Here is a 27,811-nt window from a genome sequence, read left to right on the forward strand (position 1 = left end):
AAGTTGAAAACTCTCCACTGAATGAAGCCATACCCTGCAGAACATGTGATGGTTGTGGCACGAACATATTGCTGTAGGAGTTCTTCAGGTCAGTGTCCTAGGCCCAACCGTGTTCAACTGTTCATCAAAAACATTTTTTTCCATTACTGGTCAGAATTGGAAATGTTTTCTGATGATCATAGAATGTTCATTTCCACTTGCAACTCCTCAAGAAAGATGAAGCAGCCCGTGCTTGCATGCAACAAGATCTGGACAATATTCAGGCATGGGCTGATAAGTGACAAGTAACATTTGCCAGGCAATGACCACCTCAATCAAAAGCATGCCAAACTATCTGCTCTTTATATCCAATGGCATTGCTATGATCAAGTCTCCCACCATTAATATCCTTAGGGATACCACTGACTAGAAAGTTCACTGGACCTGCCATTTATATTCTGTGGCTACAAGAAGTTGCCACAGGCTGGGCACCCTGTGGCAAGTGATTCACCCCCTGATATCCCAGATCCTTTTCACCATTACAAGGTGCATTTCAGAAGTACAATGGAATACTTTCCACTTGCCTAGACAATGCAGTTCCATTAACATTCAAGTAGTTTGATAAGACCCAGGACCCAGCAGCCGGTTTGATTTGTTCCCTATTCACCATCCCAAAAATTCACTTTCTCCATCAATGATGCACTGTAACTGCAAAATTCATCGCAGTTACCAAGACAATTTTAATCGCACTTCCAAATGTGTGACCATCACCACCAAGAAGAGCAGAAGGTGAATAGGATCACCTTCACATGCAGATATCCTCCAATTTGTACACCATCCGAACTTGGAAATATATCAGCATTCCTCCCTAAAGGCATGGTAGGCATAGCTTTATGAAAAGAAGTGCAGCAGTTTGAGAAGAGGCATCACCACCAACTTATTAATGATAATTAGGTAAGGCACTTAAATGCTGGTCTTGGCGGTAAAACCATTATTGTATAAATGAATAGAAATAATCAGTGCAAATAGTAATAATGTTAGATTTTATACAGTTATTTATGTTGGTGCAATTATAGACCAGTCATGGTTTATAAATCAAGATGATTGAAGTCAACATATAGGGAAACTGATATAGATGTGCAATAAGCGGCCTCTCAGCTATCTCCAATGATTCTTGTATTTTGGTGCATGTGTCAAAATTAAGATGTATTCTTGATTTTTTAATGTATCAGCATGTTTTGTCAAATTTCTTAAACCTTGCATTTTCTGTACTTCACCTAATTAACAGCTCATCACCTTTTTTTCACGAAAATACTGCTCTCAAAAAGGCATTTTTTTTCTTGTAAATGCTGCTTATACGATGGGATCAGCAGTTAAACAAATACTAAAATAGAAAAGCTAATGAATTTGTCAACTTTTTTCTTCTTTAATTTACTTGATTACTGCTTATTTTAACTTCTATGATTTTCAGCATAATGCTCATTTTCATTCTCAAAAGTGGTAATAACTAGGGTTGCCAATATTGAGAAAACAGTAATTAATTCCTTGCTTTGTAATAATTATGTTACTGATGTAGGCTTACATGTGGGGGTCATGATAAAGTAGCTTGCAGAGGACTGTAGTATATTCAGTATTATTCAAGGAAGACGTTAATAGATTTTGGGGTATTAAGGGAATCAAGGGAGTTTCAGAAAGATGGTGCTGAGGTATAGGAGTGGTGAAGGGCCAATTGGTCTACTTCTTCTTCTACTTCGGAAGTTCATATAAAAAAAATTGTCCAGTGAAGTGATTCACAGATCGCAGGAAGATATAGATGGTCTGATCAGTTGGGCAGAAAAATAGCAAAAGGAATTTAATCTAGAGAAGTGTGAGGTAAAGTATTTGGGGAGGTGCATCAAGACAAGATGATAAATGGGAGGCTACATTGAGGTGTGGAGGAATAGGAGAACTTAGGACATACGTCTGCAGATCCTTAAAGATAGCAGTTAATGGTTATAATGATGTATGGGATGTTTCTCTTTATTACCCAATGCATAGAATATTAGAGCAAAAAGGTTATGCTAGAACAGTGCACAACAATAGTTGGATAACATTAAAGGAAAGATGTGATTGCACTGAAGTGGATGAAGAGATTTATGTGAATTTTGTCATAACTGGAATAGTAGCTATGAGGGAAGATTGGATAGGTTGGAGTTGTTTTTATGGAAAAGACAAAACTAAGGGAGATGTAGTTGAGCTGAAAAATTATGAGAGGATGAGACATTGTAAGTAGGAAGATATTACAATCAAAAACTACAAGGCGTAGATTTAAGGTAACTTGAGGAGAAATGGTTTCATCCATGCATCTGAAAGGGTGGTAGAGGCATAACTCCTCATCATGTTAGCAAAATAGCAAGTGGATGTGCACCTGAACAGTCATGACCTGCTGGGCTATGGTTCAAATGGTGGAAAGTGGGAGTACAGTACATTTTTTCAAAAGACCTTGCGGTCACCTTCTGTGTGGAGGAAAGCACATCAATGCCCTGTGTGGCAGTGACAAAGATGGAGCTCTCCCTGGGCCTCCCACTCTCTAACCTGTCTCTTTTTCTCTAGATCCAATGTTGGTTGAGGCTCACTTTGCACCTGTAGTACCCAACCATGACACTGGGGGAGATTGGGATATTGTCAGCAACATGAGCATGAACAGCACAGCAGAGAGAATTAAGGGTGCAGATTTTCAGTCAAGGTAGCACCCAAGGTGAGAAGACCTACAACCACAGTCTTACTCCCCACAAGTAATCCTGGTGCCATTAGCTCTATAGTTATGACAGTACTTTTATGGAGTTTGAACTGGCTTAGGGATTGCAGGCTGCCTCCCAGCCTCTCTGTTGGCTAAACAGGAACCTGCCATCCCATATCAAAATAATCAGCCATGTTTTTCTGCTAGATAAGGGAAACACTGTACAAAGTGGGGCTGTTAGCAACTCCTGCTATAACTGGTCTAGATTTTAATATTTCAGGACTTCTGCCACTACTCAGTGCTACAGTGCCACCTTGTGTTAGAAGTTCATTCTACAACAAAATAATAGAATCAGCTGTAAAAATAACACCAAGGGCCAGAATATAATACTCTTCCAAGTACATAGAATCGCACAGCTCAGAAACAAGCTTTTTTGGCCCACCTTGTCCATGCTAATTCCATTTAACTGCAATTGGTCCATACACCTCTATACCTTTCCTATCCAAATGCCTTTTAAATGTTGCAATTCTATCTGCCTCCACCACTTCCTCTGGCAGCTCCTTCCAGATAACCACCACCCTCTCTGCGGGAAAACTTACCCCTCAGATTTCCTTTAAATTTTTCCCCTCTCACCTTAAACCTATGCCATCTAGTTCAAGACTCCCCTGCCCTGGGAATAAAAATTCTGACTATCCTAAATATGCACCTCATAATATTTTAAACCTCTACAAGGTCACTGCTCAGACTCCTATGTTCAAAATACTGAACACAGCAATAATGCAATAGATGAGGTATTTCAGCAAGGCTTAGTATCAGCATGTTGGAATGTGGATCTGTAAATCACTGCACAGCAAGAAAATGCCAAAAATTGTAAGGTGAAGGCATAGACTAAAAGCAGCATTTAATTGTTCTCTTATAGGGTGAGCTACAAGCATCAGGGGAATTTCTTATTTTTCATTTTTTCCTGTTCTGTTATATTTTGATGCTTTTAAATAATATTTTAAAATAACAGTGCATCAGAACAGTGCAATGTGAAGAATGCTGCATCTTCATTGCTAGAACTATATCAGACTGCATTTTTTCTCCTGCAGATAAAGAGTTAAAGGAAGAATCCTTGTAATTCAATTGTACAGGAAAGCATGTGCTGGAACTTGACATGCAAGTTACCCACATAAGTTTCAATTGGTGCAAATCACACCTGAAATTCATCTCATTCTCAATGCAGTGTCTGGGCAACACCAATTGTGATGTCTAGCAGATTTACTCTTGTTCTTGAGGCAGAAGTTTAGGAGTTGCTAGCACCAACTGAGCCTGACTAGCAATGACGGATTGCATCTCCTTAAACCATAGCGTTGAGAAGCTTTCACCAAGCCCTCAAACTTGTTCCACCACTCAATAAGATTTTGGTTGACCCAGTGTCTCATGTTTATATTTGCTCTGATTCCTTTAGGGTTCAAAGATCTGCATATATTCAAGGCTGAAATCAATATTGACTAAACAGCCTCTGAGGTACAGAATTCCAAAGATTTACAAACTTTTGCATAAAGAAATATCAATATTCAAAATGGCCAATGGTTTGAGATTATGCACCCAAATTTTAGGCTGTCTGGTTCTCTTTTCTCAATTTCTCTTCACAAGTGAACCTCTATATCAGGGATTAATGCAGAGAATCTATGCTGTAATAACTCCCAGGAGAGTGTATCCTTCTTTAAGTACAGGGACTATACCAAAACCTTGTACAATCTCAGCTAGATATCCTTACTTTTTTACTTTAGCCCTCTAGCAATTGCCTTCTCAACTGCTTGTTGCACCTGCATGTTTACGTACTCATGAACAAGTACATCAAGATCCCTCAGTACACCAATATTTACTGCATTCTCATGCTTAAATATTCTGTCTTTTCTATCAAAATGAAGAACTTCACATATTCTGGCATCTTCCATCTTCTTGCCCATTGCTTAGCCTGTTTATATCACTTTGAAGAATCGTTGCTTCCCCTCAATAGTTCACTTTCCTCTCTAGCTTTGTATTTTCAGTAGCTGATTTATTAAAATTATGAATGGTTGAGGCCCTGTTCCTGATTTCTGCAGCACCCAACCTGCCAACATGAAAAAAAATGAACCAGTTATTGCTGTTCTCCACTTCTCGTCTTCAAGCAATCCTTTATCCCTGCTCATACATTACCCCCAGTGACGATTCATTATTTTAAAGTCATAGAGAAATACAGCACAGAAAAAGGGCCTTTGGCCCACTAAATCCAGACTAACCATCAACCACCCATTTACACTAATCCTACATTAATCCCAACAGTTTTTATTCTTCCTACGTTTTCATCAACTATCCCTAGATTCTACCACTCACCTTCACATTAGGGACAATGTACAGAAGCCAATTAACCTACCAATCAGCATGACATTGAGATGTGGGAGAAAACCAGAACACTCCAGAGAAAACCCATGTGGTCACAGGGAGAATGTACAAACTCTACACAGACAGCACCTGAAGTCAGGATTGAACCTGTGTCTCTAGCACTATGAGGCAGCGATTCTACTAGCTGCACAATTGTGCTGCCCATATTTTATGTGACAAACATTCGTGTGGTGAGTTATTTAATGCCTCTTGAAAAATCCAAATAAAGGATTAACAAAGGGGATTCTTAGTTCATAAAGAATATAGTTCAAAAGTAACTTACCAGATTCTTCTGCACTGAAGTGATCCAGTGGATTGTTCGCTACATCTGGATTCAGTAATACAAGTTTAAACTCGATAGTCTCTGCAGCAAAGTTGTCATTATCCATACTAGTTTCTTTTTCTAAGCATGTGTATTTATCAGCATACACAATGTAACAAGCCTGAGGATGCGGGAACTGAGAAAGGGTTTGATTGTTCTCCACATCATCCAATGAAACTGGGGAAAAAAAATCACTGTTACTTTCCCGCTACCAATGCTTGCACTGGATCAAATAAATAGGAATTATTTATTGGTTCAAAATACTATTTTCCTCAATTGCATTTTATCTTATAATTTGCCTTGAAAGGTTTCAAGTAGTTCAGAGCTGATTATCCACTGATCTTGAACTTGTCTTTGCAAAGTGAAATTAAATGCCATTTCTTAATAAACTGTGGCCAATCAGCTGCATCATTCTGAACCTTGCTGGCTGCATGAAATCACCAACCCTGGTGCCCACATGCCACACATATGTTTTTACATAGATGACTCAATAAGCTGATCTGCTACATCTCTCCAGAATCTGGAGAGAAACAATTGGCTCAGATGGCAAGTAGACCTCAGGCATTGTATCCCAAGCCTCTGATCCCAGAACAAAACAAGTATTTCCAATAATCTGATGCATTTAAAAACTATCCAAATAGATGAAATCTAAATAAATAGAAATAAAAAAGTAATTTGATTCAAAATACATGACAATACAATTTTTTTAAAACAAAGCACAATCAATCAGTCATGTACCTACCTTCTTACACAGTGTTGATGACCCCATGAATTGGGTCGCCCCTTGGGCAGGAAGCAAAGTGCATCTAAACGTTCTCTGCCGCATATCACTGCTCCACTATGGGAATCAACAGTGAATTCAGTGGCAGTGCAAGCATTTAGATGTACCAATATTTGATTTCCATGATGTCTTTGCCTTCATTTGAAGTCCAATACATTTCAAGGCACAATGGCTGATAATGTTTTGGAACCATCACTATCAATTCAGGCCAGTGTTGAGAATCAAAGATGTAAACACATTGTATTCAGAAATGTATTGAGCTGATTCACCCCATTCTAAATATACCACAAAGCTCTACTTTGATATTTTTGATATTTTGTAAGATTATATTCAACATATATGTACCTAGCATTCTTAATGTAGAAAAATTATCCCAAGGATTTCAGAGGTAATCAGAAAAGAATCACAGCTAAGGCAAAACTAAGGTGACCAAAAGTTTGCTCAATGACATAAGTTTAACAGAGGGTCGATCAAAAGGGAGAGGGAGAGATAGTATATCTTTAAAACTGTACAATTAAAAGAATTCATGCTAAATTTCTGATAGAGGAAGATAAATAACTTGAACAATATATTATTATAGCTATTATATTAATACCTTGAGCAGTCATTAAAGGAGCTATGTATTCAGAGACTCAAATTTACAAGCAGGCAGTGAAAGATACCTCTTACATGTTGCAAGCAAACCTACAGCCCCTCGGCTATGCTTGGGCTGCATTGTCTATGGCTGCAAAAATCTCATGGTCCTAATATTTTTTTTGCCTCAGGCTTCTTCGAGGATGGATCAAAGGACATTAGCAAAATTTTAAGCATACTATCATTGTTGCTTTAGATCATTATGGAGGCCTTCACTGCAAGGACTTAGGTGGAGGACAGCAATCTGGGTCGAAGACTCTGCTACCACTGCAGGTTCCCCTCCAGCGAGCAGGGTGATAGATTGCACCCATATCACATTAAGGGCTCCAACAAACAACACTGAACTTCATCTATATTCTTCATAAAGTGACAATAACCTAAAGATTCTCACGATCAGTGCTAGCATGATTCATTCATGGTAATCAACTACGTTTGTTACAAATTTACTCTCCTGTTCAACTGCAAATGCAGGGAGATGAAAGCTATCCTTATTTCTGGCTCCAGTTAGCACTTTTACCATGAACCCATAAAATCCCAGAGATCATTACAGGGCTGCTCGACAATGCTTTTAATGCCTACACCACACTAAAAAGTTACATTTCAGTGCAGTGCAGTGCAGAGCAGAACAGAATTCAAAAACAGAATGCGAATGGTGTAAATCGATGCTTTGGGTCGAAACCCTGCATCAGGACATCTTTTGCCTCCACAGATGCTGCTTGAGCCGCTTTCTTGTCCCAGATTTTCACATCTACAGTCTCTTCCATCTTGTCTCATGGTGATTACTACAGCCATCATAAATTAACTGGTTTGTAGATGCATCCTAATCCTAATGTTATTTTGCACAACAGGAGGAGGACAAGATGGAAAAGGAAGAAGAGAGAAAAGGCAAAATTGAATTGAAATTGGTCTTTCTCCAATTGACAAATTTTACCTTGGAGTTTTACCTTTACCTAACTATATCATTTTCCATAATGTTTTAAACCTTATGAATACTATGATCACTACTTGCTAAATGTTTCCCATGATACTTTCTCCACTTGACCTGCTTCATTTCCAGAACCAAGTTCAGCAATGCTGGAAACAAGTTAACCTAGAACATTCTTCTGGACAACTTTCAAAAACTCCTTCCCAAGTTTTCCCCTTATATTGTTGGTATTCCAGTCTACACTTGCATAGTTGAATTTCCCCCATCATCACTACTCAATGGCTTTTGCACACCTTTGTAAATTCTATACAATTTTACTCCTCAATATGTTTCCCATGAGTTACTCCTATTGGATCCCATTATAGACTACTCCCAGCAGTGTAATGGCTACCTCTATTGTATCTAAGCTTTTACCAAAGAGATCCTGTCATTGATTGTTCCAGAACATTCACTTTCTCCAGCACTGCAATACGCTGCTTAATTAGTACTGCCACTCACCATGCCCTCCATCCCAATGCTCTCATTCTTTCCTTCCCTATCTTTCATCAACACTTTGAAGCCAGGAATACACAAAATCCAGTTGGCCCTTTTTAGCCAGGTTTCTAATTCTGCCACTATATCATAACCCCCACAGTTCATCAACCATGAGTAATGTGCTTTTTCTGTTTTGTGCATGAACTTTAATCCTCTAGTCTGGTCCTTTCTGTAAGTCTTGTATTTCGTGTTATAGTGCTACTTATTTCTCCTGATCCATTGTGCATCTTTTTTCTCCCTTTCAATGCTGTATCCCTATGCCCAAACTCCTACCTAATTAGTTTAAACCCCTCTCACAACAATACTGAACATCTCCATGAGGCTATTGGCCCAAATCCTATTAAGCTGCAAGTGGCCCATCCTGGACAGGTCCTATCTTTCTCCAGAACAGCTTCCAATATGACAGGTTCATAGGAAACCCGTAATACATAGAAACCAGTTGGCCCTCTATTTCTAATCTGGTGGCTGGTGCATCGCATACTATAAATATATGTGCATCACTCATCATATTAGAACTAATTTAGTACATGAAGTGCCCAAAGCAACTTGCTTTTGCATCCTTCCTTTCACAATGTGGTCTCCTTTAACAAGAGAGTAGCTAGGAAGAGGGTAGGACCACTCAAGGACAAAGGAGGGAATCCATGCCTGGAGCCAGAGGAAGTGGGTGAGGTACTAAATGAGTAGGACCAAAGAGAAGAACATGGATCATAGTGAGATCAGGGAGGGGTATGTTTATATTCTAGGGCACATTTGTATCAAGAAGGTGGTGGTGTTGGGACCCTTGAAGAACATTACTGTGGGTAAGTCCCCAGGGTCTGATGGGATCTATCCCAGGTTATTGCAGGAGGCATGACAGGAGATTGCTGAAGCCTTGACAGAGATCTTTGTATCCTCTTTAGCCACAAGCGAGGTCCCAGAGGACTGGAGAATAGCCAAAAGTTGTTCCTTTTTATTTTACAAAAGAAGGGCAATAGGCTGCAGTAGGGAAATTATTGAAGATATATTGGAGGTCTCTCATGGTATGATGAAGATGAAGGCACATGGGATCTGTGGTGACTTCATAGATTGGATTCATACAAGGCTTGGCTGTTGAAGACCAAGGGAGCTAGAGAGAGGGTAGGTAGTGGCTGAGGGGTGCTTTTCTGACTGGAGGTCTGTGACCAGTGGTGTTCCACAGGGATTAGTGCTGGGACCTCTGTTTGTGATATGCATATAAATGATTTAGGCAAAATGTAGGTGGGTTGATTAGTAGATGAAACAAAAATTGTCAGAGTTGTGGATAGTGAGGAAGGTTGTCAAAGGATACAGCAGGATACTGATCAGTTGGAAATATGAGCAAATAAATGGCAGATGGAGTTTAATCCAGACAAGTGTGAGGGGTTATACTTTGGGAGGTCGAATGTAACAGGAAAGTATATAGTAAATGGCAAGATCCTTAGGAGCAATGATTAACAGAGGGATCTTGGGGTACAAGTTCAAGTGGAGGGTGGTAAGACAAGTGGAAAGGGTGGTAAAGAAGGCTTATGGTATACTTGCCTTCATCAGTCAGAGCATTAAGTATAAAAGTCAGTATGTTGCAGCTGTATAAAACATTGGTTTGGTCACATCTGGAGTGTTGTGTGCAGTTCTGGTCGCCATATTACAAGAAGGATATGAAGGCTTTGGAGAATAGGTTCGCCAGGATGTTGCCTGGATTACAGAGTACTAGCTCTCCGGAGAAGTTGGACAAACTTGGATTGTTTTCTCTGAAGTGTTGGAGGCTGAGAGGCGACCTGATAGAAGTATAAAAAATGCTAGAAGTATAAAAAAAGATAAGGTTGATCGTCAGCATCTTCATAGTTATACCTCAGTATAATTTATTCTTGAAAAACAGAATTAAAATCGATCTGCTGCAACACTTTAACATCACAGAAGATAACACAATTACATCACTACTGCCAGATTTCATACAAAACAGAACCTTGATTAGCCAGCATTAATGTTATTGCAGAATAGTGTTTGAGATGTTTGACATTTCAGAATTCTAGGGTTTTGCGTTGTTCAGTGCAAGCAAAATTTGTATTATAATAATAGCTACAACAACTTAATTATATAGAATCATGAATTACCTCAATCAATAGCTTTGAAATGCTATTAAATAGGATTCTCAATTTCTTGACATCAAAGGCTGATTATATTTTACTTCATGAAAAAAATATGCTGGCCTTTTATTTTCTGTTGTAACATTTTGAACAATGCTGTCTAAATCATGGCTTAAAAATAGCCTCTTGACAAGGCTAAGTATTATTGTGGAAAAATGAAAGACAACATGGCACACATATTCTATGTAGGAGCAATTAGCTGTTCACAACAGCTTCTGAATAACAGTAATTCAGTGTTCAAAACTAATTTCATAATCAAAGAGGTCTAAAGGAAATTGAACTTAATACACTTAACCAATAACAGTAAACGTGAAATTCAGACAATGAATATCAGATAAAGGAGCTTGAGGAAAACAACTGCATATGAAGTAGATTTGTGTGAATTATACAAAAGGTCATTTTAAAGTTGAATATTAATTTATTCAAATACTGTTTTTAGTTTTATTCAGAAATTAGTATATTTTAGACATAAATATTTCAGTAAGACACTTTCTCCTTAATAGAGGTGTCTAAATTTGTCATTGAAGATAGTGCAAGTGATATAGTCTATATGGACTTCAGTAAGATGTTTGTCAATGTTCCACATGGGGGATTGGGAGAAAAGGTATGAGCCCCTAGGATCCAGGGCAATTTAACAAATTGGATCCAAAATTAGCTTGGCGATATAGGAGGCAGAAGGTGATGGTCATGAGTTTGTTTTATGACTAGTAGTCAGTGTACCAGAGGGATTGGTGCTGGGACCATTCCTTTTTGATATATTCACCAATGATCTGGACGTGTGTGAAGGAGGTATGATTATTAAGTTTACAGATGACATGAAGCGTGTGGTGGTTTATAGTGTGCTGCATAGTCTTCCACTACAGAATGATACTGATGAGTTGTTAAAATGGATACAGAAAAAGCATTTGGAAATTAATCCTGAAAAATGCAAGGTGATGCATTTTGGAAGGACTAATAAGGCTAGAATTTTAAAATGAATGGAATCGACCCAAGGAACTTCAGTGTACATGTCTGAAGATCCCCAAACTCAGCAGCACAGGTAAATTGGTTTATTGTTGTCAAATCTACCGAGATACCGTGAAAATAACTTGGTTAAAAAGATGTAGGGGATACTTACCATCATTAGCAATGGCACAAAATATAAGAGCAGGGAGATTATGGTACAATCATATAAAACATTAGTTAGGCCACAGCTGAAATACTACGAGCAGTTCTGGTCACCACACTATAGGAAGGGCATGACTGCATTGGAGAGGGTGCAGAAGAGATTCACCAGAATGCTCCTGCTATTACATGTTTTTGTGATGGGAAGAAACTGGATAAACTGGGTTTGTTTTCCTTGAAGCAGAAAAGGCCAAGGGGGGACCTGATTGACGTATACGAAATTATGAGGGGCACATATAGGGTAAATAGTGAGAAACATTCCCCCTCAGCAAAGCTGTTGATAACCGGAGAGCATACATAGGTTTAAGGCAAGGGAAAGAGGTGATTTGAGGAAGTATATTTTCACCCAAGGCTGGCTGAAACCATGAATGCACTGCATGAGGGGGTGTTGGAGGCAGGTATTCTCACAACTTTTAAGGAGTATTTAGATGAGCATTTGAAGTGCCATGACATAGAATTCTATGGGCCAAATGGTGGAAAATGTGGTTAGTGTAGATAGATATATTGAAGGCCAGCACAGATATTATGGGCCAAAGGACTGGTTTCCTTGCTGTGTGAATCTATGACTATCTCTTAAAGAAGTGACTGCTGAACCCAACCACCACTGGAAATCACTGTGGAGCTTGGCAAGTGCCAAGGAGTCATTCCAGCAGAGAGACAGGACTATTTTGCAAAGCACATTGTGCACAAGGTACATGGCACATGGAATTGAAGGCAAAATACTGACATGCTGGAGAATTGGTTGTTTAATAGAAAGCAAAGTGCGAGATTAAACTGATCCTTCTCAGGGTGGCAGGATGTGACTTGTGGGGCATCGCAGGGATTGGTATTTGGGTCCTAGCTATTCACAATCATACTTCCAAATTTGCTGATGATTCAAAACAAGGCAGGATTGTGGGTACAGAGTTGGTCTTTTGCCTTGTAACTTCCAGAAACTTCAAACTTTCCCTCCTTCTTTCTGCCTTATAACTTCTAGAAGCTTCAAACTTTCCTTCCTTCTTTCTGTTCCCATATGTTTTTACTTTTCTCACTTCAGATACATAACTTACAACAAGCAAAGTCCAGGACACAGAGCTGCAAAAGTCAGAGATGGAAGAAAATATATTTGTCACATCCATTGGTACAGATCGTGGCACTTCACATACAATCAAGGGCAGTTTAGGGTCAGGATCTGCATGTGTTGAAATAAGTAGGCAAAGCTAGGAGAAAAAGGATAGCTCATGTGCGAAATGCCCAGAACAAAAAGGCCAGTCCTGTTTGGGATGAGTCAAGCAAGAAATCTGATAAGGTAGCACGAAGTCCTATGGGTACTCATGGGTTGCTTGGGGCATTGTTCAGTATGCCCAAAAGCCTGCATGAGATGTCAAAAGATATGCAATTTTTTTTTTTTGCTTTCAGCCCATCCTTTCCAGCATGAGAGTGTTGGCCAAGTCCACATCAATTCTTGTATTCAGAACCCTGATATAGCATTTGGTAGCAGAATTCACAGCTGCCAAGGCAGCACAAGCAGATCTCAGCATATGACTAGTGCACTGGAAACTCTGACTTCTACCAAGCAATCTCAGACTACTGCTATCTTTCCTTTGTAGTCATTGGCTTTGAGGCTATTATGGCAGTTCAGCAAACTGTCAATCAGCAAGTTGCCAGACTAACTAGTTCTCTATCCTGGAAGAATGGCAGCTGGTGCACAATTGTTACTTTTTCAATGCTTCTGAATGTCCCTGACATTCCTAAACAACTGAAAAAAATAAAAATTAAATGAATAAAAATGCAAAAACTATTAAAAAAATCTGAATTATGGAAAATATACAACTATTAAAAACAAGTAATTTAATACATTATTCTCAGCACTAATGATTGAAATTGTACCTTACCTTAAAATCCCTACTAAAATCAATGGGCTTGCAGATCCTCTGCAAGGTTCAAATTGCCACAAGACCTGAGAGCAAACTCTCCAGCTTAAATGTTGAGAAATTTTATGTACTAAATACAGAGACCAGTGATGGAACACAAACTAGGAAATCACCAAGAAGGATGTTTTTTTTCATTCTTTCATGGGACTTTGCCAGCATTTATTGCCCATCCCTGATTGGTCCCGAAGCAGTTAGGAGTCAAGCACATTGGTGGGTCTGGACTTCCAATTGCAAGTAACCAACATTCTGGTGATTTCATGATTACAATTAGTGAAGCTAGGTTACTGTTCTAGATTTTTTCAGTTACTTACCCTTTTCCCTTGGTTTCCTTCTCTCTCTATTCAAATAAATGGGCTCACTGTTCCTGTGCCAGATTCAGTTGACAGCTTGCCCAGTATATAAGCCAAGAAATTCAGCAAGTTCATGTTCCATTGTTGAACTCCATGAGGAGTCCAATGTCAGACTGCAGCTGAGAAACCACTGGCAGAGCTTGACCGACAAGTTCAGGATCTGTACCTTCACATGGGATTCCTACACTTACTGATGCATTTTGAGGAATGGAGTGTGGTGGGGTGAGAGGTGAGGAGGACATAGTTAATGCTTGCGGTTTACCACGACACTATTGCCATTTTCAGCAAGTTCTGGCTCAATGCTTTTGAGGAGTTTCAGCAAAAAAAATGAAATTACTTCAGTAAATGTATGTTTGAAAATGTTCCAAATTGTCACATGATATTTATTCACATATCTACCAGCTTTGTAACTACTTTTATAGCATTCTGTACATCTTCAAGTTTACTTCTTTTTACAACACAAATTCATACTGAAGAACGGTAAGCTCAAATGATTATTTTTAACTTGCAATTCTTGTCAGACAAGACTGAGACCGATAAATGCCAAGCTCAATTACATTTTGATCAATTATGCACGGTTGTGCTTTCTAAGAGCAGTACAAGGATTGCAATCATAAGTTAAAAGCCAAAGGTTAACTCTGGGATAACTTTACCCTTCCCAAAAATAAATTGGCAGGGATTTATCATAAAAGCAGCCCATAACTCAACTAACACAGAATAAATCATGGCCTGAACTTCATAGAATTATGGCTTGGAAAAACGTGATTCAGCCCTAGGAGGCTTTGCAGCTCCTACAGTAATAATCCTAGAGGACTGATGAGTCTCATACTTCAGCTCTTTCCTCTTAGACCAGCAAATTATTCTCTCTCGAGTGCCTTTTGAATTCTTTTGTGAAAGCACTGATTGATTCCATTTCCACAACCTATCATAGATAGGAGCTTTAGTGAGGTGGTCACACCTACGGTACAGACAAGAAAGTAGTTGCGTGACCACCAGGAAAGGAAAAGGGAGTAGGCGGAGAGTGCAGGATTCCTCTGTGGCCATTCCCCTCTTTAAAAAAGTATACCGTTTTGGATACTGTTGTGGGGGGCAGGGGGAGGAGGGGGGGGGTGTATGACCATTCAAGATAAGGCAGCAATAGCCAGGTCTGTGGCACCAGGACTGGCTCTGGGGCACAGCAAAGAGTGAAGGCAGATGGAACTTTAGTGATAGGAGTCTCTATAGTTAGGAGGACAGAAAGGACGTTCTGTGGCTACAAAAGGGACTCCAGAATGGTGTGTTGCCTCCCTGGTGCCAGGGTCCAGAATGGCTGCAGGACATTCTCAAGGGGGAGGGGGAGCAGCCAGAAGTCGTTGTGCACATTAGCACAAATGACATGGGTAGAGAAAGTGATGAGGTCCTGCGAAGTGAATATAGGGAACTAGGAAAGAAATTAAAAAGCAGGACCTCAAGGTTAGTAATCTCTGGATTAATTCCAGTGCCACATGCTAGTGAGAGTAAGAATAGAAGGATATGGCAAATGAATGTATAGCTGAAAAATTTGTGCAGGGGGCAGGGATTCAGATTTTTGGATTATTGGGATCTCTTCTGGGACAGAGGTGACCTGTACAAGAGGGACAGGTTGCACCTGAACTGCAGGGCAGGAGTCCAATATCCTAGCAGACAGGTTTGCTAGTGCTACTAGGGTGGGTTTAAACTAGATTGGTGGAAGTGGGGGGGGGGGGGATCCTAAGCAGCAGGGAGGCAAATGAGAAGCTGGAAAGTGATACAGAAGTCGTGCAAAGACATACGGGTAGGTTAATTTGAGTTTAAAATGGGTGGCGCGAACTCGATGGGCCGGAAGGGCCTGTTACCACGCTGTAAATAAAATTTTTTAAAAAGTCCGTGACAGCAAGTTGAATAGTCAAGACAGGCAGCAGCATGGCAGGGAATGAGGATTAAATCACATTTATTTCAATGCAAGAGTTCTGATGGGTAAGGCAGATGAACTCAGATAGCTACATGGGACTGGGATATATTACAGAAACATGGCTAAGGGAGGGACGGGACTGGCAACTTAATGTTCCAGGGTACAGGTGATTTAGACAGGATGGAGGTAGAGGAAAGAGAGGAGGGGGAGTTGCATTTTTCATTAAGGGGAACATCACGGCAGTAGTCAGAGATGAAATTCTTGAAGGATCATCCAGTAAGGCTTCATGGGTGGAGCTGAGAAATAAGAAGGGAATGTACTATAGGCCCCCAAATAGTCAACAGCAAATATGCGGGGAGATTGTGGAGAGATGCAAGAATAATAGGGTTGTCAAAGTAGGGGATTTCAACTTCCTTAACATAGACTTGGGACTACCATGATGTTAAGGGCTTAGCTGGGTGAAATTTGTTAAATGTGTTCAGGAAATAATATAGAGGGCCCTACAAGGGAGAAGGCAAAGCTCGAGCTACTTATTGGGTAATAAGGTGGGCAAATGACTGAGGTGACAGTGGGGGAGCACTTTGGGACCAGTGACCATAGTTCTATTAGTTTTAAAATAGTTAGGGAAAGGGACACAAACTGATCCACAGGTTCAAGTTCTAAATTAGGGCAAGGCAAATTTTGACAGTATGAGACAGGAGCTTGCAAAGGTTGATTGGAGCAGGTTGTTTTGGGCAAAGGGACCTCCGGCAAGCGGGAGCTCAAGGTCTGCATGTTCCTGTTAGAGTGAAGGGCAAGGCTGGTAGGAGTAGGGAACACTGGATGATGGGAGATATTGAGGAAAAAGGAGGAATGGGTCAGATACAGGCACTGGAAGAGTATAGGGGATGCAGGAGTATACTCCTGGAAATCAGAAGGGCAAAAAGGGTGCATGAGATAGCTTTGGCAGAGAAGATTAAGGAGAATCCAAAGAGATTTTATAAGTATATTAAGGGAAAAAGAGTAACTATAGAGAGAAAAGAGTTACTATAGAGAGAATAGGTCCTCTCAAAGACCCAAGTGGACATCTACAGGAGATGGGCAAGGTCCTCAATGAATAGTTCTCCCATTTTTACCATGGAGAAAGACATGAAGACTTCAGAACTAGAGAAAGTTAATGGAGATGTCTTGGGGATAGTTCAGATTACAGTAGAGGAGGTGCTGGACGTCTTAAAATGTATGAAGGTAAACAGATCTCCAATGCCTGACCATGTATATCCAAGAACACTATGGGAAACTAGAGAAAAAATTGTGGGAGCCCTAGGTGAGATATTTGCATCATTGTTAGCCATGGGTGGGGTGCCGGTAGACTGGAGGGTGGCTAATGTTGTGTTTTTATTTAAGAAGTGCTGCAAAGAAAAACCTGAGAACTATAGACCAGCAAGTCTGACATCTGTAGTAGGTAAGTTACTGGAGAGGATTCTGAAGGATAAGATATACATGCATCTGCAATGACATGGGGTGGTTAGGGGTAGTCAGCATGGCTTTATGCTTGGGAGATCAAGTCTTACAAACTTGAGTGAGTTTTTTTTATTGATGTGACCAAGAAGGTCGTTGAGGGGCAGGGCAGTAGGCATTGTCTACATGGACTTCAGTAAAACCATTGATAAGGTTCCACATGGTAAGCTGCTCTGGAAGGTAAGATCACATGGAATCCGGGGAGAGCTGGCTAATTGGATACACAATTGGCTTGAAGGTAGGAAGCAGAGGGTGACGGTGGAAAGTTGTTTCTTGGACTGGAGACCCATGCCTCAGGTGTCAGTGCTGAGCCCATTATTGTTTGTCATCTATAGCAATGATTTGGATGAGAACGTACATGGCATGATTGATAAGTTTGCAGATGACACTAAAATAGATGGTATAGTGGACAATGAAGAAGGTTATCAAAAGCTACAGGAGGATCTTGATCAGCTGAGTAAGTGGGCCAAAAAATGGCAAATCTGGTTTAATTCAGATAAGTATGAGGTGTTGCTTTTTGGAAAATCAAATCAAGGTAGGACTCTCACAGTGAACAGTAGGGCCCTAGGGAGTGCTGTAAAACAAAGGGATCATGGAGTACATGGTTCCCTGAAAGTGGAGTCACAGGTAGACAGGGTGGTGAGGAAGGCTTTTGGCAGACTGGCTTTCATCAGTCAAGGCAGTGAGTATAGAAGTTGGGAGGTCAGGGTGTGGTTGTACAAGACACTTGTGAGGCCGCACTTGGGAGTATTGAGTTCATTTTTGGTCACCCTGCTATAGAAACTGGAAAGAGTGCAGAAAAGATTTACAAGGAAGTTGCCAGAATTCGAGAGACTGAGTTTATAAGCATAGGTTGATCAGGCTAGGACTTTTTTCCTTGGAGCATAAGAGACTGAGAGGTGATCTTAGAGGTGTATAAGATCATGAGGGACATAGATAGGGTGAATGCATTCAGTCTTTTTCCCAGGGTTGGGAAATCAAGAACTAGAGGGCAAAGGTTTAAGGTGAAGGGGAAAGACTTAATAGGAACTTAAGGGGCAACTTTTTTTTTACACCGAGGGCAGTATGTACGTGGAATGAGCTGCCAGAGGAAGTGGTATAGGCAGGTACAATAACAACTTTTAAAAGAGTTGGACAGGTACTGTACATGGCAGGGAAAGGCTTAGAAGGTTAAGGGCCAAATGCTAGCAAATGGGACTAGCTTAGATGTGCATCTTGGTCAGCGTGGACCAGTTGGGCTGAAAGGCCTGTTTCCATGCTCTACGACCTCATAGGCACTGGGTTCATTTGGACCATTTGTGGGTCCTTCAGATGTTTTCTATGGTTTGGCAAGCATAACTGAATGCAATACTCAGCTAATGAGCTTTTCATTCGTGCTCAACACAACTTCCCTGCTTTTGTACTCTGTGCATCTATGTATGGATCCCGTATGATATACTAACAACAATGCCACTTGCAGGAATTTATGAACATAGGAGTACACTTAAGAAGTAAATCAGGAGGGCAAAGCATGAGATATCCTCAGAAGATAAAGTAAAGGACAATCCTAAGAGATCCTATATTGAGAGCAAAAGGATAACTAGGAAAAGAATCGTGGAGCCACGAGAGATGAGTAAGATTCTAAATAAATACTTCTCATCTGTCTCTACCATGGAGAAGCTCATGGATCCCTAAGGAATTCAGGGAAGAGAACAGTGATGTCCTGAAACATATCGATATTATGAAAGAGGAGGTGTCGATGGCCTTGAGTTGCATAAAGGTAAATAAGTCCTCAGGGCCTAATCAAGTGTACCCTAGGACATTGCAGGAAGCAAGGGAAGAAATTGTTGGGCAGAGATATTTGCATTATCGTTAGCCACAGGTAAGGTACCAGAAGACTGGAAGGTGGCTCATGTTGTGCCTCTATTTATGAAGGGCAGCAAGGACAAGCCAGGGAACTACAGGTCAGTGAGCCCAACATCAGTGGTGGGAAAGTTACTGGGGGAGATTCTGAGAGACATGATCTATCTGCATTTGGAAAGGCAGGACTGATTAGGGATAGTCAGCATGGTTTTGTGTGTGGGAAATCACATCTCACAAATTTGACTGACCTTTTTGAAAAGATGACAAGGGCAACATGATAGATGTTGTCCACATGGACTTTAGTAAGGCCTTTGGTAAGCTGGTCCAGAAGGTGAGATCACATGGGATCCATGGTAAGCTAGCCAATTAGATACAAAGTGGGCTTGACGATAGGAGTCAGAGGGTGGTAGTAGAGCATTTATTTTCAGATTGCAGGCCTTTGACCAGTGGTATGCCAAAGGGATTGGTGCTGGGTCCACTACTGTTTGTCACATACATGAACGATTTGGATGAGAATGTAGGTGGCATGATTAGTAAATTTGCGAATGACACCAAAATTGGTGGTGTGGTGGACAGTGAAGAAGGTCATCTGAGGTTACAACCAGATCAACTAGGAAAGTAGGCAAAGGAATGGCAGATGAAATTTAACTCACACAAGTGCAAAGTGAGTTGTTTTGAGAAGTTAAACCAGGGCAGGACTTGCACAGTAAATGATAGGGCCCTGGAGAGTGTTGTGGAATAGAGAGACTTTGGCGACCAAGTACATAGTTCACTGAAAGTGACAAAACAGGTAGACAAAGTGACAAAGAAGATGTATGGCATGCTTGCCTTCAACGGATGGAGCACTAAGTACAAGAGTGGGACTTCATGTCACAACTGTACAGGACGATGGTGAGATCACACCTGGAATATTGTCTGCAGTTCTGGTCACGATACTATAGGAAGGATATGATTAAGCTAGAGAGGGTACAGAAAAGATTCACAAGGATGTTGCTGAGACTAGATAGACTGGGACTGTTTTCCCTGAAGCAAATGAGCCGAGGGGTGATCATATAGAGATTTATAAAATTACAAAGCTCATAGGTGGAGTGGATAAGGTGATAGGATGGAAAGAGCTACCAGAGGAAGTGGAAGAGGTCTGCCACATCTGCCCATTCAGCCAGCCTATGCCTTATTTATTACTATCCTTCTGATTGTTTACTTCTCTTCCAGGCTATGTCATCTGCAAGTTCAGAAACTTTACCCTGCATATCCATATCTGAGTCATTTATACCAAAAAATGAATTTTCCATTCTAAATAGCTTAGTATTAAACTTGCATTTCCAACTGAGAAATCAAGGTATCTATTATATATGTATTATATTAGCAGCCACACAAGTTATTTCAAATATTTCTGTATCTAAATATTATTAAATAATTCGCTAGCAGTGTTATGATTGACCTTATCTACAAAACAATTACTTTTGGAAAGGGTTAAATTACAACTCACCTCGGTTCTCATGGCTTCTTTAGAACATAGAACATTACAGCACAGTACAGGCCCTTCCACCCACGACGTTGTGCCGACATTTTATTCTGCTCAAAGATCTATCTAACCCTTTCCTCCAACATAGCCTTCCATTTCTCTATCATCTAAGAGTCTCTTAAATGTCCCTAATGTATCTGCCCCTACAACCTCTGCCGGCAGTGCCTTCCACACACCCACCACTCTCTGTGTAAAAAAAACTTACCCCTGACATCCCCCTTATACCTTGCTCCAATCACCTTAAAATTATGCTCCCTCGTGTTAGCCATTGTTCTCCTGAGAAAAAGTCTCTGACTGTCCACTCGATCTATGCCTCTTATCATCTTGCACATCTCTATCAAGTCACCTCTCATCCTCCTTCTCTCCAAAGAGAAAAGCCATAGCTCCCTCAACCTATCCTCATAAGACATGCTCTCCAATCCAGGCAGCATCCTGGTAAATCTCCTCTCCACCATCTCTAAAGCTTCCACATCCTTCCTATAATGAGGCGACCAGAATTGAACACAATACTCCAGGTGTGGTCTAACCAGAGTTCTACAGAGCTGCAACATCACCTCACGGCTCTTGAACTCAATACCCTGACTAATGAAGGCCAACATACCATACGCCTTCTTAACAATGCTATCGACCTGCGCGGCAACCTTGAGGAATCTATGGACATGGACCCAAGATCCCTCTGTTCCTCCATACTGCTAAGAGTCCTGCCATTAACCTTGTATTCTGCCTTCAAATTTGATCTCCTGAAGTGTATCACTTTACACTTATCCAGGTTGAACTCCATCTACCATTTAAAAGGGACATCAGGGCCAACTTCTTCACACAAAGTGTGGTGCGTATTTGGAATGAGCTGCCAGAATTAGCTGTTGAGGTGGGCACATAGCAACATTTAAAAGCCATCTAGATAAGGATGGGCAGGCATGGTAGTGTAGCAGTTAGCGTAACACTTTACAGCGCCAGAGACCGGGGTTCAATTCCAGCCACTGTCTGTAAGGAGTTTGTACGTTCTCCGGTTTCCTCCCACATTCCAAAGGCGTACAGGTTGGGAAGTTGTGGGCATGCCACGTTGGTGCCGGAAGCGTGGCGACACTTGCGGGCTGCCCCCAGAACACTCTACACAAAGGATGCATTTCACTGTGTGTTTCGATGTACATGTGACTAATAAAGATCTTATCCTATCTTACATGGATAGGAGAGGTTTAGAGGGCTATGGGCCAAACATGGACAGATGGGTCTAGCTCACTGGGCAACACGGTCAGTGTGGACGAGTTGGGCCAAACATCCTGTTTCCATGACTTCTATGGCAAAGTCAATTTTGCCATGAATCTCATAAAATCTCATGCATCTTAATCTTCTGGATTAGCCTACCTTTGATCACATTTTTTGATGTGCATATTTATCATACTCCATGCTATCCTTATATTTAACTGCATTCATCACTTTTACCCAGAATTTCATATTGCAGTTTAGTCACAATTAAATCATTAATTTTCCATTAGCTGCCAAGTAAAGCACTAAATAGAATGATAATTGACCCTGGAAATGGATACTCAATTCTGAAATCTTTAAGTATATCATTATAAAGTTTCTTACTTGTCACTTGGGCTTCAGAGAACTTCAATAAACAGTTCACCTCTTCAATTTTCTCCTGTAGCTTTAACCAGGCTTGTTCATGGAAGAGGTAAAGCTTGGCATCTTTGTCAATGGCCACTGTTCTGTTGTCTATTTGACAGGTTACTAAACCATTCACACCTGAAGATTAAACATGTATTTTTAACAGACTTTTAATAATCAAATATCATATAACCTTATAATAATAAACAAAACAAAAATAGAATGGGTAAAATCAGATATAGGGAGGGAAAAAAATGAAAGAGACAAAGGAAAAGTTTAAAATTCAACAATTAAACCTGATAGAATAAATTAACTGTTCAGTAATAGTTAATTTTCAAAGGCAGATAGGTTGATGGGCAGTAATTAATACATCACATCATTCAACAGACAGAAATAGTTAAGACTTGATGTTCTTTATTGAATTTAATTTGTATCCGATGTGCTATCAGGTCTGCTACATGATTTGAACAAATAGGCCCATGACAGACCCAATCCCAATTCAGCAGCAAGTCAAGCAAGACTCTGTCATCACTCTAAACCTCTTTCTTTACCATCAAAATATTGCAGCTCAATTTCAATATTTCCTGCTAAAGTAGGGCTAATTTCTTTTTCTTAGGCAATTCTCTGGGAACAAGGATGACTTGCTTTCCTTCCAGTTTTGTAGGTTCTGAGGACGCTAATCAGGTCAACTTGGGAACTGCAGACTATTCTACAGATGGGACAGGAGGCGGCTGAAGGGGTAAGCAGGTGGGTAGATTGTGGGGTGGTGCACTCTTTCTAGTGCTTGCATAGGCCTTTTTTGTATACCCACTGCATAGCCTCAAGGTTCTGATACCATGCCAACTACTGCTTCACTTTGAGCAGTCATGAGCTAAAAGTCCTCAAGAGTTATTGGGGATTTTGCACTTCAAGTAAGCTTTGAACACATTTTCTAATCGTTTACCCTGTTTGCCTGGTAATCAGCTCCTACAACAGAGCTCAGAACAGATTGTCTGTTTCAGGAGTCCGATGTTGGGTATGAGAATGATGTGGTCTGCAAACATAGTCAATTAAAAGTAACAAAGGTCTCGATGTTAGGGATGTTGGCCTAGGAAAGGACGTTGATGTACTTCCAATAAATTTGGAGGATTTAGTGGAGAAAGCATTGGCTGAATTGTTCCAGTGCTTTGAGATTCCTGTTGTAAGCAGTTCTGGTCTCAGAAGCATATAGGAGGACAAGGATCACTGCTGGCCAATAGGATCGTGAGCTTAGTGCCATGCCTGATGTCTTGATCTTCAAATTCCCTTTTCTTCAGTGTTAGTGTATTTGAAGGTGGTAATGAATTTCATCTCTTTTGTCTGTCTTCACCAAGAGGTGACTCCTGAGATGTGGGAAGTGGTTCACATTTTCCAGGATCTTATGGATCTTTATTGTTGGAGGCCACTTCAGTGCAGCAGGGACAAATAGATGACCTTGGTCTCGCACATGTTGAGCTTAAGGCCCATCCTCTTGTATGTTTCGATGAAATCAATAATGCCTTGAAGTTTGGCCTTCAAGAGTGCTGAAAAGTATTTTTGCAGACTGCAACTCAACTACTGATGTTTGGGTTACTTTAGGTAACCTACAGGATGAATGCAAAATTATTCAATACTGTTGATTTTGCTCTGGAAGGACAGTCACTCCAACCTCAGTCATCAAGCTGCATTATGCAGATAACATTGGAGTGTGTTCATATGCAAGTGTTGAGTTTCAAGTCACTGGCGACTCATTCACTGAAGTGCATCAGAGAATGAGCCTTCCACTAAACATTTGTAAGTCAATGGTCCTATATACTTACCTGCCATGACTGCATAATAACAATCCCTGACGATATGTCCATAAAGAAACCCTAGAAAGTGTGGAATCCTTTTCATATCTCAGGAGCAACTACTCAAAGACAGGCATCAGTGATGAAATTCACTACTATCTCCAGTGCACAACCATAGCCTTTGGCCATCTGAAGAAAAGAATGCTCAAGGGTCAAAGAGCTCAAACCCAGGCAGTAAGTTCAAGGTCTGCAGGGCTCCAATAAACCCTACCCTCCTGTATGCCTCATAGACGTACACCATCTACAGAAACACCTAAGAATAATGGAAACGTAGCATCAACATTGACTCTGCAAAATCTTCCAAATCCATGGCAGGATAAGTGAATCAATGTCAGTGTCCTTTCCAGGCCAGCATCCCTAGCATCAATGCTCTAATTGCAGTTAGCCAGCTCTGATTGGCAGGCCACATCATTTACATGCCTGGCCACAGATTCCCAAAGCAGGCACTCTACTCTGAACTTTGTAATGGCAAGATAAACCAAAAGAACAAAGACACTTTTAAGTATGTTCCTTAAAAAAAGTATAACATTTTCACCAATTCATGTGATTCCCTGACCCATGACTGATCGAACTGCAGAGTATCTGGGAAGGTACTAAGAAGCTGAATCCATCATTAGGACCACATGGAAGTCTAGTAAAACTGTAGCAAAGTGCACTACTTCTCATATTACTCGTTCATGTGCTCTGCCTACCACTTCTTGGCCACCTACAGTGGGCAAATAGTTGAACAATCATTCAGGGTTGCTTCCTTTTCAGTTATGGGGTAGTTATGTACAGGGGCCACATTAGCAACCCCATAACTGAAGTTGAAGCAAATCATTCTCAGCCCCGAGGGATTCTTCAACAAGGTGCAAATACAGCAAGTTTACATCGTTCAAAGCCAGTTCAGTGGTGAACCAGAGAACCAGCTTTGCAATGGTGGGACAATGCAACCTAAATAGCAATATCTGAAGTAAATGCAGAATATGTTGGAAATACTCAGCAGTAAAGAAAGATGGCTAACATATCAGTTTGATCATCTTTTATCAGAACAGGTAAAAATTAAATCTAACAAAGTTTTAAGAGAGGATAAAAGGGAAAGTCCATGACATGACAGGAAAAAGCAAATGACGCAAGAGATGACAGTGCAAGACTAAATGGACATAAGGAAACAAAAATAAGAATAGAGGAAGTGTAAATGGGAAATGCAAAACCTCTACTGTATTTGTAATTGTTGAAGACAATGTTGAACTCATTAAGAAGTTAGGTTAGGTCCTATGAACCTGATATTTGACTAGTCATTGATGCTCCTTGCAGATTCCACACATCGTCTGCCCCATTCTACTCTCTGATCTTCTATCCAAACCAGCATGCCTACTTGCTAATCTCCTTCCACTGCCCCAACAGATTTTCCAGTGGCTCAGCAATCACAGTCCCTGGACATTTCCCTTTAAGATGTCCGTTCGCTAGTCAAAAAGGCCCTCAATATCCCTGAGGTTATTGTGGAGAACTGCATCACCATTGTGACTTCAATCTAAACCTGGATTGTGGATGATGGCACCTTTCTTCTCAATGAAGTGTTTCTGTATGGCTTTATGTTCCATAATTTGTTCAGACCTAATTGTCATGGGAGTGTGGCTCTCATCAGCAAATTATACTTCCTACTCATCTGGTGGTTTCTCCTCCCTCCATTTCTTATCTCTCATTTAAATAAAAATCCATTCTCCAGTATTCATAAGGAATAGAAGAAAATCTCATCAAAGCATCTTCACTGCTTTCCTCACTCAGCCTCCACATTCAGCAACTTTGACCGCTATTTCAATTCACATTGCTCTCTGTCTTAATTCACTATGCCTCAATCTCCCCCTTTACTTAAACTTCTTAACCCACATCCTTTTGATATTACCTACAGGACCTTGCAATCTCACAGCCACACTGGTTCTGTTGTCTTGGTCAGTAATGAGGCCATCTTCTGTTTACTTTCTTTCATCACTCACCACTTGCATCTCCTTCTAACGATCCTTCTGTGTCTACCCCAATACAGCTGCACTTTCAAAATCATAAACAAAGGTTCCCACTTGGCACATAATTTCTGAGCTACTGATATGCTCAACAAATTACTTGCCCCCATGTTTATTGACCTCTTTCTCATATTACTTCCTCCACCCCTGCCTCAACTCTCATTTCACTCACTTAATTCCAAGGGGCAGACCTAAATGGCGGAGGAGTGGTTTATATATTCAACATCAGACTGGTTCATCTACATTGGATCTCTTCTCATCTGCCAAAACTCAGGATCATACTGGAGCTTCCCCACCTTAACTTCTCTCTTTTATTGTAAAGAGTCTTACGGCCCTTTCTTCATCTCCTTCACCTTCAATGGCAAATGTGTGGACCTCATAGATTTCATTATCACTAGGACTAAGACAAACCAATACCCAACATTGCTCTCATTGGAGGAAATAAATCTCAGATTAGCCGACAGTTTTGCAACACAGCTCCATTCAATCTGCAAGGGTGATCCTGAACTTCCAGTTATCTCTCCCTTTAATTCTATGACACTCACACTCTGACCTCCCTGCCTTTGGCCTTCTACAGTGCTCCAATAAACTTCACAGCGATTACACAGACCTGCATCTCATCTTCCTACTTGGACACTATAATCTTCAAGGTTTAACATCAAATTCACCAATTTCAGATAGTAGCCAGCACATTTCCAGCATTTTATTTCTCTCTCTCCTCTTCTGATATTTTGGATTTCATTCACCTCCTCCTATTCACACCTTCCCTAAAGGTACCTTTTGTTATTCACCAGTCTTTACCATCCTCTGTCAGCTTCAATCTCACCTCGTCTCCAACCTATCATGGAATTTTCTTTTCACTTCTTCCCCTGCACCACTGCCACCACAATTCTCTTAAAATTGAAGAGAACTTCTTCATTTTCTGCTTTTCCCAGTTCTAATGGAAGGTCGTTAATCTGAATGTCAACCTTTTCTCTCTCCACAGATGCTGTGTATTTCACCATTTTCTGTTTGTATTATAGAACTTGCTAATTAAGCTAAATTATTAATTCACTGTTATATAGTGATTTACAACAACAAAAACAATTACTTATATAGAACCTTTAACACAACAAAAGAGCATAGCTTCATAGGTGCATTATCAAACTAAAGCTATATAAGGAAGCATTCAGGCAGATAACCAAGAGGTTGTCAAACTGATAAAATAAGAAAAGCACACATATTTCAGCATATTGAAAGACTGTATGAGCTATGAAAATAGGAAAGGATTTGGAAACAAATTTTAAACCAGAAGCCGATGTCAGTCAGCAAGTGATGTTGGGTGAATGGGATTTAGCAGACTTAAGTCACAGGCATCAATATTTTGGATGACCTCATACTTACAGGGAGTAAAGAGAGGATGCCCACCCATGGATTTCAGTAGTCAAATAACTAACAAAGGCATAGATGTCAGCTTCAGCAGCAGATTAGCTAAAATAAGAGTAGAGTTAGATAGTTTTACAAAGGTGAAAATAGGTATTATTAGCAATATTACTTATTTATAATCTGAAGTCAAAAGTGACACTAAGTTTGTGAAAAACCTGGGAGTGGTTTGGCAAAGTTTCCAGAGAGAAAAGCAGCAACTCTAATCTGGGAAACCGAGAATATAGCAGGGATTGAAGGCAGTTTCTCCAAACTTCCCAATATTTAGTGGGGAGCAAATTTCTCCTG

At 40.5% G+C, this 27,811-nt stretch overlaps 1 protein-coding gene across 7 annotated transcripts in view; it reads right to left on the minus strand.

Moving 5' to 3' along the window:
* The window catches only part of gpr180 (G protein-coupled receptor 180), a 98,332-nt gene that overhangs the window by 47,686 nt on the left and 22,835 nt on the right, over positions 1-27,811 (minus strand). For 6 of the 7 annotated variants that reach the window (XM_052026652.1, XM_052026648.1, XM_052026650.1 and 3 more), the window contains 2 exons: positions 22,234-22,392; positions 5,391-5,606 (listed from right to left, as the gene is read on the minus strand). In XM_052026652.1, the coding sequence (XP_051882612.1) occupies positions 5,391-5,606; positions 22,234-22,392 (375 nt within the window). The remainder of the gene's footprint in view (positions 1-5,390; positions 5,607-22,233; positions 22,393-27,811) is intronic. The other variant, XM_052026653.1, reaches the window with a different exon arrangement.

The sequence above is a fragment of the Pristis pectinata genome, chromosome 11 (assembly GCF_009764475.1).
Source record: "Pristis pectinata isolate sPriPec2 chromosome 11, sPriPec2.1.pri, whole genome shotgun sequence".
In the NCBI taxonomy this organism is placed as follows: Eukaryota; Metazoa; Chordata; class Chondrichthyes; order Rhinopristiformes; family Pristidae; genus Pristis; species Pristis pectinata.